Source organism: Nilaparvata lugens, chromosome 4 (assembly GCF_014356525.2).
Source record: "Nilaparvata lugens isolate BPH chromosome 4, ASM1435652v1, whole genome shotgun sequence".
Lineage (NCBI taxonomy): Eukaryota > Metazoa > Arthropoda > Insecta > Hemiptera > Delphacidae > Nilaparvata > Nilaparvata lugens.
The window spans coordinates 68,781,632-68,804,076 of record NC_052507.1 but is presented as its reverse complement, the minus strand read 5'-3'; the positions used below and the strand labels follow the sequence as shown (position 1 = coordinate 68,804,076).

Sequence of the window (22,445 nt, the reverse complement as noted above, 5' to 3'; positions counted from 1 at the left end):
AAACAACAAAGCTATCAAAGCAATCCAGGATAAATTGGAGGAAAATACCAAGGTCCTACAAGAAGAGATCAAAACGGTCAGACAGGATGTCAAAGCTATGGATGAAGTGCCTAAAGAAATTGAGAAACGGGTAGACGTATTAGGTGAAGAAAGAGGTACCACTATCATAGAAGCTACAACGGAAAAGATATTAGAAAATAAGCGCGAGATAGAATCGAAGATGGGTGAAAATGTCGATAGAATGGAAATAATAATTAAAGAGCAAAGTGACATGCAGACATGTATAGCGAACTTAACGGGGGAGGGGGCGAAATCAGGTGAGAGATGCGATGTATTAGAGAATGCCGTAGTTGGACAACAACTAAAGATAACCAAATTATATGACGAAGTGAATGAGAACATAAAAACTATAGATGATAAATGGACCGCAAGTGAAGAAAGAGTCTCCAGACTAGCGACATCCATGGAAAATATTCCAGCCAGCAGAATACATTATATACCAATTGAACCAGTAAATAGCACTCAACCTTTCCAAAATCTTGGAAAATTTGATAATTCCTACCGTCACATGCAACCCAAACCATTTGTGGACCAAATAAGAGCCGTTCAAGAACTGACACCCACCTCTTGGTTAATGTGGCGTTTCCAACTGTCCAGTCTACTACTTGGCGAGCCACTGATGTTTTTCCAGAGCCGGATGAGAGATATCAATAGCCTGGAGGACTTCATTTCCCAGTTCCTGCAGCAGTATTGGAATAAATGTAAACAGATGGACGCATTGTCAGAAATTATTTTATGCACTTACGATAGTAGAAATAGCCAATCCTACACTGATTTTATAACAGATCTGATGAGCAGAAACTATCAGTTAGACGAATCTCTAGCTGATTCATCACTGGTCCACATCTTATCAAAAAAGCTTCCTTTCAATGTTCGTATGACACTGGCAGTATCTTCGATTTCCAGTTGTGAAGAACTGATAGAACATTTACATTCTATCCAATCAGCTACGTCTGAGCCAAACCACTTAAATAATCGAGCAAAAAATTTTAATCAACAAAATAGTCATTTCAGAAAAAAATATAATAGTGAAAACTATATTGCAAACGCTGGAGCAAATGCGCAAAGTGCAAAGTACACTGAAAATAATTGCAGAAACAGATTTCAATATCAAAACAGCAAACAGTACTATGGAAAAACATATTATGATAACAGAGATCGCTTGAATAGAAATAATAAACAGAAAATAACTTTCACAAATCAAGAAGTAAATTTCACAAAACAGGACGAAAATAATCAAAATAGTAACAGAGCAAATACATCATACACAGTAGCACATACAACAAGGACAACACAAAATCAACATGCAAATGACCCACCACCAGACACACAGGAGCCCATACAAGACAGCCTATCACACAAAACCGCCGCCCGCCATGCACTTGAAACGCCCCGTAAACATCAATCCCTCTTGAGCCTTATATTCCCCACTGAAGAACCATCACCGCAGGAAGAGCAACCCGCCACCGAGGAGCACCAGGTTATAGTAAAGGAGTTATGCAATATGGAGCAAACATGCGATCAACCCGTTTTGAATGCCACACCCGCGCATCAAGGGACCACCACCAGGCATCCGCGCACAGGACTTATGCACCCCGAGGAACCCAGGATGGAGGAACAAAAGGATGACACCAGGGAGTACCGGGAGGACAACATTCGGGATACAAGAAGCATACACCGTAAGGCCCGGAGACGGAAACGCCCGAGGCAGACACCGGACGACCGACTGCATGACCGACTACAGGAGAAAAGAGGCATGCACCGCAAGGCCCGGAGGCGGAAAGTCAGGCGGAAGAAAAAGAAGTACCGCGCGCGACGATGGAGGCCGCATGCACGTTTCAAACGCCCGAGGAGGACACCGGACCGAAACCAGGATGGAGGACCGGAGATCGACGGCATGCATCCGCGGCACATTCGCTTTAAAGCAGAAGATCAGCGATGTGACCGGCAAAATGGACATAATAAATTGAAGGAAACTGGAGCTACTGGAAGGACTAATATGGATTCATACAGGGATAAAAACGGAACTGAAAGGAAAACTACGATTGAAACATGCACGGATGATAATAATAAAGTGGACTACGTATTGAGTTTGATGAAGGATAAACAGTGTTTAAGAAGAGTAAAAGAAATAAGAAATTATAATAAGAGAGTGAAAGTACCTGACTATTACATGTTGAGAGATTATATTGTTAAAGAAATGATAAATGTTCTGATGTATTGTATACTATTTATTATGGCTGTGATATGGATAAAGGACTGCGTTATAGGTATGATAGAAAATATTATGTTGTTGTTATTAGAAGAATCTATTATTGATGATGGGAAAGGTAATATTATAAAAATGTTCATTGTTGTGAGCCTACTAATTTATAACGAACTGAAACCGAGAATATTAGATGAAAATAAGAGGAAAGATGAATTAAGACTACAGGATGAATTGGAAAAGAACAGATTAAAAGAAACTACCAATAATGAAACAAAGAATTGTTTGAAAAGGTATACAAGATACCGAGGTTTTATATTTATGAAGGATAAATCATCATCAGGACAGCCTCATCTATAAATAACAACCGGACAGCAGCCGTAACTGAACGTAATACAGTTCAGTTGTATGAAGAAAGCAAACTAAATTTAACTTGGTGGGAAAATATTTCTAATCTCAAACCGTATTATCGAGACACCAAGCGATAAGGATATAAACAATAATATTTTGATTAAACGTCATTGGCCTACCTGACAAGATATACGTACCAGACGAACGCCAACAATAAACTTAATTAGCAGACGAGTATCCACTTCGAATAACAACACCTGAAAATAAAGAAATAAAAAATTTAGAAACCACCCTTTAATATCATCGTCACTAATGAAGCAAGAGAATAAATAACTTCTAACGTTAAAAGCCAACTTACCGTTGTATAGCAGGAAGAGACATCAAGATGGCGACAAGTGATGAACCGAAGCCAATGTAAACCAGCGCCTGTCCACTACGAAAACCAGAGTAGTCAATGCCTATTAAATCATCCAAGCTGATACCCCGAATAAGAAGATCAAGTGTCATATAAATGTGAATTGCATGTAGAGATATTATAAAAATATTATATTATTATTATTTATGTATAAATTAATTAAGAAAATCACTAAAATTATCCGCCAAATGATCAAACCGCATAGTTACCACCAAAAGCATTAAACCAAATGTATTGTATGTATGTCTCAATGACTCATTGTCTCATTGTACATTGTCTCAATGTAATGTAATGTATGTCTCAATGTATTAGATGAATAAGAAGTTCTTGTTGATAAAACCTACCAAAGATTATCCTTAAAAATATCCATTATATGAAAGCAAAGCCCAAATTCTGCAAGAGAATGAAATGAAAATGTACAAGTCATGTTCTATGTTGAGGGAAAAAAATATATTATATTCTGCAAGTCGGAGAATTACCAGTTTGTTAGGTTGGCAATGATTTTGCACCAACGTTCAAATGTGCTTCTGGCCTGAGGGCGGAGCGTGGATTAGAAAAAAGATTTATATTGTGTATGGAGGAGGAGATAGTTTTATTTGTGTATTGTGTATAGAAGGAGATTGGCCAATGTAAGGCGTATGTATTCGAATTGAATTTATTTATTGTGTATATGTTGTTGAATTGTTAGGAGGTAGAATTCTCAGTAGATTTATTAACAGACTTTGTAACATGTATGATTTCTGATCCAAAACCAACTGGATCATAAAATTTATATTATATTCTCGAATTGTCGTTTTAAATCAGAAATCAGAGGGCGTATTGTGTCACGTGGTAAATTAATACCACCAAATATTTTAAAATGAACTAATGAAATATAATAGAACTATAAAATTGGAAAGAAGGTTAGACCTAGTCAAAGGATAAATCAACTCAAATCAAGTATTATTAGCGATTAGGAGTAATAGCATTATCAACAAATGATAAGAAAACATGTATAATTGTGATTTAATAATTATGAGAACCCATTGGTAAGATCAAAAAGTTATAAAGCGGCTTATTTATTATTGGCGGATTATAAAAAATAAAATGCATGAACATTGAGGTTAGAGTTACTTGTTTACATTTTGAAAAGAATTAGTCGATCTTGGATAAATCGATAATTATTAGAATCAATACTGAGCGAATCAGCTGATTATTCGATCAACCCATATGACAGGTTGAATTATATAAAATTTACTCATAAAGGATATGTTATGCATACTAAAGGAAGTCGATGTATAGAAATACAGACACCCATTATTTTTGTATAAATATTTATTATAATCTAAAAAAGCATGATAAATCAAGAGTATACAAAACTCATATAAAGACTGAATATAGTAACATCGCATGTTAGGATTTATTTATGAAATCAATTTAAGATAAACACTCCATACATTTGTATAAGAATTCTTTTTTATTTAATTTTTTCTATTATAAAGCCGAGGAAGCCCTGATTCCCAAGGCAACCAATTGTATTGAGTCTATTAAATTGAAGGCCAATCAGAGAGTAGCTTACAGAATTATTCTTGGAAGAGGCAAATTTTTCTAAAAACCTCCTTCTTCTGGCTTAAGATCCCAACCCGAGAGGATGCACATGGAGTTTAGGGTTTTTTTTTCTTCTTCCTTTTAAAAATTTTTAATGAACTATTAAGCCAAACCCTTTTTTAAATGTAATGTATTTGTGTTGAATGTAATTATCTGTGAACTCAGTGCTGTCAAGGAGTTCGTAATTTGTAAAGATTCCCATAAAAATAGCTTTAATTCGAAAGAAACTTATAAAAATCTGGATCACGCGTTAGCCCAGCAGTGACGAAAAGGAGCCTACCTAATTAATTATTGGAAATAATTAATTCAATCCACGAGAACGTCTAGAACTTCAATTCAGTGAGTGATAATTCAACGAGCTCGTTTTTTCTACGTCCAGTGGGGTAATTAATTAATAAAAAAAAGCGCTATTCCAATTAATTTGAATTAAAATAAAAAGTCACCACGTGTTGAACAATATCACATAGTCCATAAGAACATTTATGAATTTATTTAATATATGTAGGAAGCTTACTTCCATGCACAGCCCGAATTCATATAAATCCCTGAGATCTCATGTTTGAATATTAATTTATTAATTATAATTTTGTTAATTGAACAAAGTACATCATATCAAACTTATAGACCGAACAGGTTTTTATCTGCAGAATTTTATATTGATTGGAAGTATAAGTACCAGTATTAAATATAATATATTTATGAATTGGAAACTCATTATTGGGAGTATTAGCAAAGCCTGTGATAATTATTCAGATTTTAGAAATAGATTATTTAAGTGAATTATAGATATATCGAATATTTTATGCATATCTTTTTTATGGGAATATATTTTGTGTTTTTAGTCAGCATACAAATCGTAGAAGTTTATTTTATCCTAGTTCATCTCGTGATATACAGTTTGAGCTGTTTTAATATCAACAAATATTTAGCAGCACTTAAAATTATTGAATCGAGTGATATTAATCTTATTCAGAGCACTCAATATTTATCATCCTTTGATGATATTCATCTCATATACCAGAATAAGTATATTAAGAAATTATATTAATAAGGTTCCAGTTATATCATATAAGGATCCAGAGAGCTTCCAGAACTGGCGTTGTAAGTTCTAAGGAATTTTGGAAGGGTATATTGGTGAATACTTGTATTCGCGACGAGCGTTTTAAGAATCAACTAGAAACAACTATAGTTGGTCCTTATTATTCTCTAGTGATACATGGTTACTGATAATCAGTCATCAAATATTCTTTTATTTTCCGTACAAGAAAAATATATATATTCTTCAAGAACTTCATAGAAGCAGCGGTAAGAATTACCAATCACCGGTCACTGAACCTTATGGTGATTACTTGTATTTATAATATTCATGTTTCTACCACTGAGCTAGAGCTGAGGTTTGAACCCAGTAATTTTGCGAGCCGGACGGCCTTAATTTTTTGTGAATTTATTCGCAAAAGAGGGAATTTAGAGACTGCTCTTATAAATATCAGAAACATCGTATTATCTGTGAAGGATTTACAATTAACAACTTCACATAATATGGCTTCACAACGTGGGACTCTATCATAGGAGATAACCCCTCAGGAAGCACCATTTCACATAATATGGCTTCACAACGTGGGACTCTATCATAGGAGATAACCCCTCAGGAAGCACCATTTCACATAATATGGCTTCACAACGTGGGACTCTATCATAGGAGATAACCCCTCAGGAAGCACCATTTCACACTGTTTATAAACAACTGTGTCAAGGAGGGATTTGGTGGTCAGTGAGACTATTGATCCTATGTTTCTGTCAAAACCTTGATCAAAGTCAAATAAGTTCACTATCATGAACTATTCTATTATAAAGATAAAACAAAATGGTTCTTTGCTGTGCTATGAAAACTTCGATACTGTTAATTTTAAAACATTCTGATTCTTGAATGGTCCTGCTCCTGACATTCAACCACAAGTGATGCCCTACCCATATTTTAATAAAATGATCGAAAACTTTTTTATATGTATATAACTTTTTTATTTAAGAGAAATATATTATTTTGCATTAAATAACATGTGTTTTTTAGTTTAACAAACCCAAATTTGTACAGAATAAATTTGTCTTTGGAAAAAGGGCACATACAACCAATTTTTCAAACATATATATTGGAATAAATTAGAAATATAAACATTTATCATTCTTAATCAACATGATATCAATGTATTGAATTTTGATTTGGTACTAACAGAATGCTTAATTGAATTATAAAATACATTGTTCTATCCAAACTAAAAACTTAAATGCGATTTTCTCAAAACATTATTGTGCCCTTTTTCCGTGTACCGCCTCAATTATTGTTTTGTACTTTTGTGAGACTTTTGAAAATAATTACTTTTGAGTCAAAAATGAATTCAATGACTTTATTAACTTTTCATTAATATAGTTTTAGAAAGAATACTGCAGTTTTTGTTTTACTATGAAAAATGGAACTCGATATTGGTTTTGTTTCTTACAGATCATGGAAGCTTCTGTACGAGTTCATCCATCTTTGTTCCATCATACGGAAACAAAAAGCTCATACCAACTGATGGTCAGCATGTTTGAGAACAGCAAATTGTTCCCTCGCTTGAATGCCAATGATAGCATGGCCATCACTAGTAGTGTAGTCGGAGTTAAAATCGGTGAGAAATATTTTTATTTATCCGGTTGAGGGTACATGTAAAAATGTAATAGCTAATTCTAAACAGCCGAAGGTACAGGCTTTCGTCCAAATATATTATTCTTACAATTATAATAATATTATCGAGTGACCTGGCTGGCTCAGGTCCGGCGCTTAACATTGAGCATGTTTTTCTTAACTGGATCGCTTACTTTCAGGACATTAATTCCATCAATTACGGGAAAATATGTACCATTTTTAAAACCATAGCTTAAAAATTTTCATCTCCCAATTGTTTAAAATTATTGCCGTCTAGCATCCCTCACTCTACCGCTTCGTTGTGTGCAATACTTAACGAGGACCTGTGAGCAACTCTGTTTAGGGCTTACTGTAGTGATATTGGGTCATATGAATTTATGTTGAGCATTTGCTTATACTTCTAAAATATTGAGCATATGCTTCATTTTATAAACACTGTGAATAAACGTGAGCAAAACCTTTTGCTCTTGCTCATCAAAAAAATAGTTTGAGCATTTGCTCAAGAGTAAAGCTTATGCTCAAAATTTTATGAATCAACTAGAGTATTTGCTCAATTTTTGAAGCAAATGCTTCAAAAAAGGTGAGTCTAGTCTGGAGCAGCTTTTCACCTTTTGCTCATAGTAAAATGGCTCAGCTAATTCGCGTGAGTAAGAGGAAACTATACCAGATACGATCACAACCAATAGTTGAGAACTATAAAACTTTTTTTAGATTCAACTATGATATATATCACCATTATTCCTACAAAAGAATAAATACAAAAGATACCTATCGGATGGAGTTCCAATGGGGCAGAGCCCTAGTTGTCATGTTACTTCTATTTTTCCTGCCATCACAGAATAGGAAATATTCTTATTCTTATTCTTATTCTTAGGCATTTAAGAAGATGAGAGTGCAGACGATTATAAGAAGGCTATTGAGATTATAAGATTATAATAGAGATGACATTTTTTTCGCTATTATTTTAAATTCATAATTAATTAACCTAAAACTCAATTCATGAGCAAAACCTTATGCTCCATGCTCATGAGTATATGCTCAGTTTTTATTCATACGGCCCAGTTTTTTTTCTAATTTTTATTAATTTGATGGCTTGCTTGTATTTTAGAAGTATGCGAATAATTCATTTATCTATTTATTCATTAATTTATTTATTTATTATTCATTTATTTATTCATGGTGTTGTGAATTAAGTTGATTGATGTGTTGTATGTTGCCAGCTGACGTGGAAATCGCGTACCTGGCCGAGCCGGTGTACGTGATGGTGCAGGTGGAGTGGAGTGGGTGGAGTGGGGGGCTGCGGCCAGTGTGGTGGGATGCCGGCAACAGCCAATGGCGTGACGACGTCTGCAAGGTCTCCAACCTCTCCTCCCCCCTCCTCACCGATGTCCTCGTCTTCCAGTGCTACAAGCTCGGCTACTTTGCTGTCCTTCAAGATGTCAGCCATCTTAATCTCAGGTACATCATTTGACTCGCCTTGGGGGGTTTTGTCAAAACATGAAAGAAATCGTTAGCTTGAAACTACATCATAATATCATTTACTTCAATTTGATTCGTCTTGTAGTTTTGTCAAGTCTGGAAAAATTCTTGAGCTGCGTGAGCTGGGTGAAGAAATCTTGAGAATTATTCTTGAGGAAGTTGGCGCAGGGATACAGGAAATTTTGAAATGATGTGTCTTTTTACGATATTATCCAGAAATCCAGTCAGATTCGCTATAAGTAGTTTTATTATAATGTTTTCGTGTATAATTCTTATTTATTTTATTTATTTAATCATTCAGAATTATACAACTTACAGAAAAGTACCACAGGCTTCCGCCCAAAACGGTTCCAATTCTAATTTATACAACAGTCGAAATGTAGCTAGGCTATGTGCCACTTTAAAATTCTTTAATTACACACTCAATTTACAATTCAAAACGCACAAAAATAATTAAAAAAATTGAATCATTTTAATATAAATTAAAAAAATACATTGAATTAAATTAATCAATATTATTCCTTAACAATAATTATTAGTTTATGTTTGTACATTACTCACGTCGGTTGACTATTCTACTCGTATTTGAAATTAGCTCTGGAACAAAAGCATATAACTAAATTTATATATGTTTGATATTGTTCAAGTAATATTCACTTGAAGTTGATATTGTATAGGATGTGAAAATTGAAGTAATAGAAGTTAATGATAATCTTGAATTTCATGTAATTATTTATGGTTGTTAGGTTATTAGATTCTCGTTTTGTGAATTATATATTATGTTTAGATTAGAATACCAAAAAAATAATTAAACGTGTAGTCTACGGTAAAATAAAATCAAATCATCATCCGCAATTAAACAAAAAAAAAATTATTATAGAAGCTCTTGAGTTGAAATTCATCATCATTCAAAACATTAAATAGTTACTAAACGACAGACAGTATTCATAGTCAATGAATACATTAAAAAGGACTATCTTCTTTCTGTCAAGGACTAGTTTGAAAATAAAATGTTTCTTGGCAGAAAGTATATTGTATTCACTTTTTTTAGGGTTACAAGACATACAATGTATATTGTATATGAATACGTCATCCACATCAAACAACAATTTCAATTCCGAAAACATATAAACAAGAAAGATAGAATGAAACACAACAAAAAAGAAACAATAACAGCCAATGTTGTTATCGCTACTTCAATTATTAACACACAATAAACGTTATCAAGTGTAATTTTATTTTATCACAAAACAACTAGTTTCAACTTTTCAAGAGCCATTTTCGAGTATATATGTGAAAAAATTGATTAAATGGTGTCTAAAATGGTTTATATTTGTTTTGGCTTAGAGAGGAAGTGCCTGCCAAATGGAGGTTGGCTCCTCCAGCAGTGTACGTGGGCACGTTCATAGGCGCCACCTGTATGCTAGTAGCCTCCGTCTCGTATGCTCTCTACCATACCTGTATTCAGATGCCCACAAAGGCCAAGCACTCGCTGGCAAACACATGGCTGGCCATGGCTCTGCTCTTTATCACCTACAGGCAAGCTACTAACAATCATTATTACAAAATTCTTTTTTACTCTGAGGCAAGTCACTTCTGATTTACGATGTTAATAATGTATCATGTGTCATGTTTATTTAATGTATCACCACCTACAGGCAAGTTTCAAACAATCACTATTAAGGGACGTTTACCATAGTCAAGTTTACTTGAATTCAAGTTTTCAATAAAATAAATGTATTTTCAATTTCAATTTTTTTGGAAAAAAGATACATTGTAGTGAAAGTAGTGAATCAGTGTGGATGCGACTGGCACATTGTCCAAAACCGCACTCCTCACAAAATAATACAGAAGAAAAAAACAACTTATACAGAAATTAAACATACTTCAGAATTACATGCTAAATCTTCAAATAAAATACTAATTATTTATATCATTATATTTGTATCGTACAATATAAATAAGTTTAATTAAAATAAGAAAAAATAAGATTAAGTTCAATATAAATAAAAAAAGAGTTGACTAATTAAACTAAACAGAATTACAAAGATTGAATTACAAACTTGAAGAACAGTAACTTGAATCCACTATACCAGTGTAGAACCTTCTTCAAATTTTGTAGATGTTTGACTTTTGGATTCAACTTAAATCTTGAAGATCAAACTTTCAGTAGTCAGTCAATGTAGAATGTATAAAAACAACTAAATAGAAAAGTATGATGCTAAAAAAGTATGAAAACTAAGTAGAAAACTTTGAAATTAATTAGTTTTTTCAATTCATAATTATATACTTTCGAGGTTATGAAAACTTGAAAGTTTACAAAATTGTCCATTCAACTCAAACGTTAAAAAAACTGGAATTCAATCAACAAACTTGAATAATGTAAACGTCTCTTCAGAAAATTCGTGTTACTATGTAGACAAGTCACGACTGGCTTACGATGTTAATGTATCATTCCAGATTATTATCTTTCATTCTAAATTTCATATTACTATGTACCACTCTGTTGAATGTTTTCAACTTTTAGGCCCGTGTGCTCAATAGCAGTCCATCTCAAGTTGAACTCAATCCAGGATTAAATAAAAATCAAACTATGTTCGCATTTATTATACGAACTGAAGAATTGAAGAATTAGTAAAAGTAAATTCGTATGGCTTTTGTTGGTGGGGAGTCCCTTGCGGGAAGGTCCTACCGCCTGAATATATAATTTAAGCCGTCAATGGGCCTTACGACTGTCCCCGACTTCAGCCGGGACCGACAATTTAACGTGCCCATCCGATAACACGGGAGTGATCTGGTTAAAAAACTTTTTGTATTGAGAGGGTTTGAACCCGGGATCTCTATGCTGCTACGCAGGCACTCTATCCACTAGACCACGGATCACTCCCTTGTTCTTGAAGAATTGTTGTAGGCTAAGATGTTACAAATGGAACAGCTGTAGTTTGATGGTGTGATAATATTCACCCTTGTGGTTTTGTTGAATCGCAAGAGAATTCTTGAAGTTTGCATTCGTAGTGTTCACTATTTCACGAATTGCTTTGTTGTGTGTTGAGGACTATGCCTATCTTCTCTTTTCATTTCATAATTTACTTAGAATGGAAGAGCAAAATCGTATTTGAACCTTCTTAATTCCATTGTTGCAATATTTTACATGGTTATTTATTGGATCTTCATTTTAAACGATATCTGAGAGAAAATCACGTAACCATCTTTATTCACGTAGATAACAAACCAAACTCATTAAACAACTTATTATTTTATCAAACAGTTATCATGTGATTAAGTAACATCACATGATATACAAACATCTTCCCCTTTTACTTTCTCAAACATTTCCTTTTCAACCTTTCCTTTGATTTCATCGTCTTCTTAAAAACCTCTCATTTCTTCTTAATATTCTTCCACTATTGGACTTCACCACATAGGACCGTGGGGCATCAGCTTCATTAATAACTACTCCAGGCTCCCATAATTTTGTTCTCCAATCTTGGATATAAATGGGCTGATTTTCTTTGAAATAAGATACATGTTTCCGTGACTGCTTATCGTATGTTTCTTTCTGTTGAAATTTTTTGTTTGTATATCATGTGATGTTACTTAATCACATGATAACTGTTTGATTGAATTGAATTGAATTGAATTTATTGCCAAAATTACAAATACATATTTGTACAAAAAAATAATATTAAAAATAATAATAATATATAATATAATATAATAATAATAATATAATATATTTTAATATTTTATTTCAGCGTGGGCATTTATCAAACAGAAGATCGTAACACTTGTCAGATTATAGGACTCGTTCTCCACTATCTGACTCTTTGTTCATTGTTTTGGATGGCTCTTACAATAAAGTAAGTATTATTTCCAACAAATCAATCAAGCATTTCAATAAAATATTATTTTTCAGCAGAACTGAAAAACCGAAATCGGGTTACCAAAACTATTGTCAACCGAAACGTATCCATAAATATCTCTAACACCAGGTTTCACAAATGTCTGTTAACTTTCAATACCAATTGAAAGCCACGAGAACCAATCAGAGAAGCCTTCTCAGAAAAGCCTTTTATGATTGTTTCTCGTGGAATCTAATCATAATTAAAATTTATCTAAGGCTATGTATCTTAAAGACTTTGTAAATTAATTTTCCTTACACACACATAGAGTTTTGGACGTTCGATTTTTGCCGTCCTTGTAAATATTATTTTAGATTAAACGTTATAAATTATTAAATATTAGATTAAAACAGATGATGTTAAGTTTTAATTTGACAGAAATCATAAGGCCGGCAAGAAAATCGAACGTCCAAAAATTGATATGTGTGTAACTGGCTTTACATTGTAGGCTACATTACTTTAATATTACTCATATCAACTAGTCCTATTTGTTTGAGTCGTTTATTCATTGTCATTTGTTTTTCCAAATCTATTTCAATTTCAATTTATTCCCACACACACACACACACACACATAAGATACATCAATATGAAATAAAAAGTATATATTAAAAGTATATATATTATACTTGTTATGTATGCAGAAATAGACTGAGAGTTGATATGATTGTTTATGATTGTTTCAGTGGTTTGTACAAGCGTGTATCAAAGCGTGATCCGGTTGAGACGCCAGGGGGTGCAGGGGGTCGAGGAGGAGAGGAGGTGGGTGAGGAGGTGGTGGTGGGACAGCCGCTGGTGGGGGTGTACCTGGTGGGGTGGGGCATAGCCCTGCTGCTGGTGGGGCTGAGTGGGGCCGTCAACCTGCGGGGCTACGCGGCGGTGACCCACTGCAGCCTGGGGCCTGGCCCGGGGGTCAGTGCCCTCGTGTTTCCGTCGGGCTGTTTGGGGATCTATCTGTTGTTGCGTTGTGTGATGGTGCGCTGTGCCGCTCTCAGCCTGGACTCGAACGCGCAGCTCAGTGAGGGCACCCAGGCCACCGACCTTGAGCTCACCCTGGTCGATAACCATCACCACACGCTCACTCTCTGCAACGACCTGCGCATGCGCAGTGGCAGTGTTCGCAGTGTGGCCACGCCCTCCAGTCAGCTGGAGGACCCCGAGCACTCTCCCTCCTCCCACTTGAAAGCGTTCCTCATCGTGCTCACCCTCTTCGTCTCCGTGTGGTGTTGTGCGGCGCTCACCACTCTCACACCGCTCCACCTCCCCTACGAGGAGACCGTATTCAGTGTGCTCTACGCCCTGCTATTGATCATCCTCGGCATGTTTGTTGTGTTCTTCTACTGCTTGGCGCGTGAAGACGTCCGCCAGGCCTGGTTCTCGTTGAAGCCTTGCTGTCGCTCGCGGCTTGTGACCGATTCGCGACCGGCTCCCCCGCCACTCGTCTCCTCGTCGGACAGCCTCAACTCCAGTTCTGGCCGTAAGTCGGCCGCCACCGGACTCAACTCCACGCTGCCGATCGGCGCCGCCGCCACCCGCGACAAGAACGCCGACCTCATGCTCATGCACCGCCGCCATTATCGGCCCGACAACAATGGCGTCATCGGCTCCAATGAGGTCGACCTATTCTACAATCCTCATCAGATTGGTAAGTCATCATTACATTCTACATTATTCCCAATCACATAGATACAATCTGATGTAATATTAATTGTACATTCTTGATTAAAATAAGTTATATTTTATTTGTCAAGAAAGTATATTTTTCTCAATGATTAAATAATAAATTTCCATAATTGAAATAAAATATTTTGCAAATCAATTATACTTCTACATTGTTTAAAAACCGATGTGGTATGTTGCGGAGTTAGAAAAGGATAACGCTATCTGCTTTATGAATTATAGATATGAATAGAAAAAAAATGTTAGTCAAATACTTCTATTATAACGTTGACCTCACTATAGTAAGGGTGTGATCACATTGAATATATATATATATATATATGTGCAAGTGCACGTCAGATCATGTATGAGACGAAAAAGAACAGTTGAAAAGTGCCATTGAGCACGTTATGACTTGCATGTTAGTCCGTAAAAACCTCAGTTTGCAGTACGGGGCTTTATTTATTTATTCTTTATTGCTGTCTTACATTCATTTATGAGTTGAAAATAGACATTAACCAATAGAAAAACAAGATGAAAATAGATACCGGTAAGACAATTTCAATAGGTTATATTTATATTTATAACTACGTAGCTATAATAAATATGGTATAGCGCCAAACTGGGTCGACGACAAAGTGGGTCATTTTTTCGACCGCATTTGTCGCCTCATGACACGACAAATGCGGTCATCTCAGGAATGTGACCCACTCTGTCGCTGACCGCATTTGTCGGGAGGTGCAAAAATGAAAATCGACCGCATTTGTCGCCTCATGACACCGACAAATCACCTCAGAATGTGACAATATATATCGAGATTCTGTTATCGATACATTGTACTTTATCGATATCGTATAGCCTTTGATAATGCAGAAAATTGGTTGTATAAAGTGATCAACTAACTTGTGCCTCGTAATTTGAATTTGAATCTTTAATTTGTGTTCATGATGTTGAATTCTATTTTACAATTTCTATTCTAAAACAAAGTCATTGAATCAACTCCTATTTTATAGCACTTCTTTCCTTCAACTATTCACATTTGTTCACAACAAACAACATGGTAAGGAATGATTAGAAACAGGGTTGCCAATCCTAAAAATGAATGTAAGGACGTTTTGAAATCGATAGGAAGAAGTGAAAATTGAACATTTCGATATATCGATAAAAAATGACCCACTCTGTCGCTGACTGCATCTGTCGGGAGGTGTAGAAATGAAAATCGACCGAATTTGTCGCCTCTTGACACTACAGATGCGGTCACCTCAGGAATGTGACCTACTCTGTCGCTGACCGCATTTTTCGTTAGCCCAGTTTGTCGTCGGTCTCAAATGTGTATCGACCCACTTTGTCGTCGACCCACTTTTGTAGCATCCCATAAATATTATATACTTATATTAAAATTTTTAATACATCAACGTTTTTGTAGAAAAAAAATAGATGAATATAAGCCCCACGAATATGGTTAATGTTATTTCAATAGATTAATAGGTGCACACGGTTGCCGTCTTTATGCTGATTCTATCAAAAAGGCTTACGGTCTCTTCGCTCTTACTCTCACACAATAATCATTTCACAGGCTCTCTGGGTTCTGAAAAATCTGGCAACGCTGAACTCCATAAGACTAATGCTGCAAATTAGGGTTTGCACAGACTATAGCTGCTCACACTGACCGCAACCAGCAAGTGCAAGCGTTCAGTGTGCGTGTTCCTATTGCTTTTTCCAGATTTTCTTTCTCATCTGCACGCTTGGACATGCATAACCAAGATTCCACTTGCACATATACGCTGGTTACGCCATACATTTGAACAAATAGACTGTAAGAAATTAAAATCGTTAAATCTGAAAATAGAATAATTATTATGAAATTTATAGGTATCTCGCGCCACATGTTGGCACAGTCTCTGGCTCAGCCTGGTAAAAGTGAAATTCCTTACGAAGGCCAATGAAGGCCAGCGCTGACAAACCACCCATTAGCGCATATCAAAATTGGCCTTCATTGGACCAGTATGAATATGCGGTATCCTATTATATTAAGCGAGCAATTTCCGTATATTTGTATATATTTTTATATCTGGTTATTTATGTTCAACGGATCTCGAAAACGGCTCTAACGATTTTCACGAAATGAAAATCTAAATTTAAATTTGGAAAATAGTAGGTTTATGATATAAAAATTCGATTGCACTAGGTCTCATCCTTGGGAAAACTCGCTGAATTACTTTAAAAGGATAAATCATTCTTGGCTGAAACAGCTGTGGATAGTAAAAGAGTGAGTGAGCGAGTGAGTATGTGAAAAATCAAAATATCGCATCCCCGAAATTCATAAGATGACATATAGCCAGCTGTGAAATACTTAGACCAGTTCTATAACTGGTCTAATGTGAAATATAAACACGATCATTTTAGAGAATTGTGTTCTGTTTATCAATAAATAAAAATAACGAGCGAAGCTCGGTGTCCCGATATTAATAGTAATCTCTAGTAATACTCCTTGTGAGTGATGTGATCTTCATCAATTTTTAAATTGAATGATGCTATTGTGTGCAGGTGTGGCGAGAAAATTCTTCAAGAAGCAGCGTCGCAAGCAGAACAATGTGCTGGCTGGCAGTCGCCGTAGCGGGGGGGGACGGGGCGTCATCACCCGTGCCCCCGGGGCTGCTGGGGGGTGTGGGGGCGGCCAAGGTCAACAACACCAACCTGCATGTGGAGCTGCCTCATTGCCACCCCACCTCCAACCCCAACCTGTTAGGGGGGTTGGCCGCCCCCTGTACGCCCGCCTCCGCTCTGCCGCCTCCCGGTCGACTCAACAACGGCAGCATACGATCAACTGGTCAGTCACATCTCACATGTTTCCAAACTGTTTGGCATATTGTAATTTTTATTTATTTATGGAAACAGGTTACCCCTTTTGTTTCTCCTTCACAAATACAGCAATATCTTATACAGACAAGATCATTATGCATTAAAATATAAGTGTTCAGAGCAATGTGTAAGGATGGGTAAGGAAGTATTATCTATGACGGATGCTCTGTGATTATTGATTCGGCAGTGGTGGTTTTACCTACGTAAAAGGCAGGACAAAAGTTGCAGGGAAGAAGGTAGATGGTGTCACAAAGTGAATTTTTGTGACGGACGTAGAGCCGTCGACTAATGTATAATTTAGCAAATTTATTCTATTTTAGAATTAGAATAGGGTCGACTGCCGGATATATTTTGTTAGATTGGTAGTAGTGTATGCATTATCACCATCGCCGTCAACCCCTTTAAATCATCAGCAGCGGATTCATCTAACCAGATATTTCCAGATCTTGTTTACCACTCTAAGCGGCTACCGAGTCGGGTTGGTATCGCTCTTCATGAAATTTCTGGAATAGAAATATTGTTTACCGGCCTGATTTAGTGTAGTAATTACTATCATTGTCATCATTTGCTGCACCCTTAGCATCAGGAGCAGCTGAGTCAAAACCCCGTCACATGACCAGTGGCGTGATCGTCTTTTCAGACTCTCATTGGTCAGGAAGCTCTTTTCCCCCGCCTCCTAATTTTCAGCGACCCGGTGCAGCTTCAAGAAGACCTGGGAAGGAAGCAGTTGTTCGGTGAACGGGTTCGTGTACGGCTGCGTTCCGAGCGGCGCTCCTAATAGTGGTGTACTAGTGGGCTAATATTCTATTCTGTATTTTAAATTCGCTTAGCAGTTTCTGACTTGCTGTAATACCTAGTAGGAAAATTCCAATCATTTCCTAGAGAACTCAGGTACAGCTTGAGTTCGTCCTTGTCGAAGTTGGTAGACTGCGACGTCCTTTCTCTTTCTCTCTCTTCACTTTCCCTATTCTAAAATCCTTCTAGCTCTCAGGTACAGCTTGAGGACTTCCTCGCCGAAGTTTCTAGACTGCGGCATCCTTTCTCTTTCTTTCTCTTAATTCTTCCTGTGTTAAAATCCTTCCTGATCTCAGTTCCAGATTCGAGATCGTCCTAGTCGCGGGTTTTCAGACCCGCGAATCCTTTCTAAAATTCTTAGAAACCTGTCTTCTTTAATAGCAAATATTATTTGCTGGCTTTACCTGTGGAAAATTCACGAATTTTCCCGTGATCTCAGTTGCAAATTAGAGATCGATCTTGTGGTAGTCCTTAGACTGGCAATTACTTGGAAAAGTCTATTGAAATCTTTTCCTGAATTAGGAGTCTCTGACTCGATATTTTCCTTGTGGAAAATCCTGGAAGAATCCTTTCCTACCCTGACAACGACAGACTGTTGTCTTCCCGATATTATTCTACAGACTGTGTCTGTGAAAAATCTTTTCTATCCTCTCATAATAGTCGACATACTGACTATTAATTTAAAAGCGTTTCGGACGATTGAGAGTGATTCCCATACCCTTAAGGGCAGTCACAGATTGGCCCTTAATAACCGGCGCGCAGTCATCAGATTAGCGCAGAATCCTGTTTAGCAGTTTCAGAATTGCTGAAAATCCTTTCGCAGCTGCAGGCTCGCGACTCAGAAATCCCACACCTCAAACCTTATCCTCTAAATTTTAATTACCACATAATTGAAATTGATATACTGTATTTAGCTAGCAGTCCAGCCTGCTGAGAGCTAGAGCGCAATTCTCAGATTGCGGATTATTGAGCAGATATTTATTTGCTGTAGAGAATAATAATCTTATTATTGATTCTCTGTTCCCTATACCCTACACCATATACCTCATACCCTGCACCCTACTCTCTATAGCTTACACCCTATACCGTGCTCTATTTGACGATATCTTAGATATCACTAACAACTCCATAGTTCCGCCATACCGTTACTCCATAGCCCTCACCTTAAACCCCATAGAAAAACCACATCCCGGGCTTGCAGGTACAGCTTGCTCGCCGTCAATTCGCAGTTGGTTCAGATTGCGTACTACCTTTATAAATAAAATTATTGGTAGGGATCTGATAGTCAGATCCGTCTCCTTGTATAGGGTTATCTTAATCTCCCTTTACACCCACCCTGTATTCCAAAGGCTGAGGGCCGAATCGGCTAGCAACGGCACGGGCAAACACTCTTCCCCTGAAAGTAAAAATCTCGCGAAAGAAGCAGAGGGTAAAGAATCAGGATAGAGGGAGAAGTGTAGGTCCGGTAACTCCACCTGTCAGTACGGCTACTGACCCCGACCCATATCCGACTGTAGCTAGTCCGCGTTGTAGCAATACTTCGCAATTATTAGGAAACCTAGAGGGTGGAATAGGTCATGCTAATAATGCAATTACTGGATTGATGGGTGTAGTTGGTGATTGGACTCGTAAAGGAAATAGAGGAATCAGAGATGGGGCAGGTTTCACAGCGGGAGTACTTTCTGGGTAGGTTACCAAGTGGAGTTGGGGTTCCATCAGAGGTGGTTGATCGGTTTTAGCTGAAAGTTTCTTGAAGGTTTGGAGGCTGCTTATAAATGAGAGTGGATGCTGGCTGCTGGAAAAGGAATTTGGTGGAGCTGGCGTCGTTCCATTGATAACATATTCCTCATATGGCCTCATGTACATGATACGCTCTCACACTTCCTCAATCAATTCAACTCCAACTACTCTGTCTCCTTTACCTGGATTAGAATTATCTGACTCCTCCATCAACTTTCTAGACATAAACATAATCCTTTGTGACTCCAATGCCTCATCCACCAGTGTTTTACCAAATCCACCCGCAATCAACAGTTCATACACTTTGAGAGTTGCCATCCCATCCACATCAAAAGATCCCTCCCTCATTCCCTCTCAATCCGTGACCAAAAATTGCAATGATCCCCACCAGCTTGACCAGTACCTCGAAAAACTCCACCAATTATTCTTGAGATGTAACCACCCTGAAAGGGTGTTACAGAAACGAATTTCTTCCAACAATTCCCAAATCCTATAAGCTCCGAAACTCTAGCACCTATTTCCCTGGAATTGAAAACCTCAGACCTGTCCTTAAAGATCTTCCATGTTTTCTCCTCTAATACCTCCACCAAACGCATTTTCCAGCAGCCACCCACTCTCATTTATAAGCAACGTCCAAACCTCAAGAAAAACTTTTCAAGCAAAAACTGATCACCCATCTCTAATGAAAACCTAAATCCACAGGGTAGGGTAACCCTGCAAGCGCTCCCGCTGTAGAACCTGCCCTATCACTGAGAGACCCTTAGTGGTCTCGATGGCCACCCTAAGGTGAAATAAAGAGTTTCCATAATTATGTGAAACTGACCACATATTTTTCAAGTATCCTATAATTATGTGTAACTGAGATGTGTTGGGTTTGCAGAAGACCAGCTGACGAGTGTAGTGAGCAGCTGCTGCGGCGGAGTGTCGGGTGCGGACACGGACTGCGGTCGCGACATCTCGTGCCAGCAGAGCTGCGGCTCGTCGCACATGGCCGTGTCAGATCAGTCGCAGTCGCAGTCGGACGGAGGCAGTCACCTGTACGCCACCATCGACCCGCCCTCGCCCCGCCCCCACCGGCCGGGGCATCGCTCCGTCCCCCGCCACCGGCCGCCGCTGCCACCGCCTCCGCCCAAGCGTGCGCACAGCGACAGCGAGAATCGCTTCACCGACGACTCCAACGCCAGCAAACGCGAGACCAGCGTATAGATAAGTCATTCCACTTTATTCTATTTATTGCCAGGGAGAATAGCAAGTGAACCTTTTTGAAACACTCAAGTGAATTCGAATGGCTTTATGTTGGTTCGGGTAGGTCCCACATCCCTCGAGTATATAATTTGAGCCGTCAATGAGATAAGTTAACACTTAACACCATTCCTATTGATTATATTCCACTATAATCTATTTATTGCCAGAAACTCTCGAGTAAATTGGTATGGCTTTTTGTTGGTGCGGGAAGGTCCCATTTCGCCTGAATGTATCATTTAAGCAGTCAAAAACAATGGCATTTCCGATTGCAATACTTCAGGCTGGGATCATCAATTTAACACTCCTATTCGAGAACACGGGAGTGATCTAGTTATAAACGTTTGGTGATAAGTGGGTTTGAACCCGGGATCTCTAGACTGTGTCAGGTATCCTTTTTATGGGTTTTACCACATATAAAATAAGACTGTTCAGTAGACTGTTGAGACCGTATTGACAGGTTGGTGCAGGCAAGACTTAACCTGTCTTATGGCTGTATCAGCTGCACCTGTAGGTTGAACGTCAGAACTGAATATGTTCACCAAAATGCGCACGATAGACCTTACAAATTTTCTATGTACAGAACAACTTTTGTCGGCGACCTAGCTTAGGGTTGACTTCTGGTGTGATATATAAGTCCACGGGTGAGTCTTGAACGCGAGCTCATGACTCGGGCTTACTGGGAATTCCTCGTTCATGGAGAATAATTGCAAGCCCAAATCCCCAGCAGAAACATTCGAGTAACTCACAAACAGCAACTCGATTCAATAAATACAAGCTCAGCGTACTTTTCAGCGTAAATTCAATTCATTGTTTTCTTGGATTTGGTCGTGGTGAAAATAAAGTTTCAAGTTACATAGCGTTGGAAGACTTAAGTCGCTTCCATTCATAGAATTGTATGTACTTTCAGTTCTCTACAATTCACTTCAGTGGCGGCGCTTGACCTGAACAGTTGAGTGAGCTAGTAGTGAGCTAGTGGTGGGAATTTATTGGGGCGGGGCTGGTAAGTGGGGGTGCTTTATGAAGCATACTCAACTTTACGAGTTGTTACGCAGGTAGTCTATACTGTAATGTCCATTATGAAAAAAAGTTTAACAGCACTGATAATGAAGCACACCTAAACAACTTGACTTACAACCATCATCGTGAGTGCGGTAAGTAAGAGTAAAAATCCATGTAGGACATAGAACTTTCTTGAATTTTATGTTGAGGCTTCCTAGATCAATATGGTTCTGAGTACCAAATGGAATCTTCTTGAATTTTGTTCTTGGTCATTTTGGAGATAGAACGTAATATCGTTTTGCTTATAATAAAAGAAACTACCCATAATTCACCACTGAAACGTTTAAAAACAGCTGCTAGAAGTTAAATAGAACCATAATGCATTGAAAACTCAATTTGTGAAAAAATGTCAGTTAGAACCTTAATGCTCCAAGCCCTCGAAATGCATTAAAAACACTAACTTTGC

At 37.5% G+C, this 22,445-nt stretch overlaps 1 protein-coding gene across 1 annotated transcript in view; it reads left to right on the top strand.

The window, feature by feature from the left end:
- The window catches only part of LOC111059850 (adhesion G protein-coupled receptor A3), a 40,181-nt gene extending 18,377 nt beyond the window's left edge, over positions 1-21,804 (top strand). Inside the window, exons 13-20 of the mRNA XM_039427077.1 lie at positions 7,117-7,282; positions 8,520-8,757; positions 10,126-10,317; positions 12,534-12,638; positions 13,366-14,324; positions 16,886-17,172; positions 19,609-19,681; positions 20,616-21,804. Coding sequence (XP_039283011.1) covers positions 7,117-7,282; positions 8,520-8,757; positions 10,126-10,317; positions 12,534-12,638; positions 13,366-14,324; positions 16,886-17,172; positions 19,609-19,681; positions 20,616-20,941 — 2,346 coding nt within the window. The 3' untranslated portion in view covers positions 20,942-21,804. The remainder of the gene's footprint in view (positions 1-7,116; positions 7,283-8,519; positions 8,758-10,125; positions 10,318-12,533; positions 12,639-13,365; positions 14,325-16,885; positions 17,173-19,608; positions 19,682-20,615) is intronic.
- The last annotated feature ends 641 nt before the right edge of the window (positions 21,805-22,445 follow it).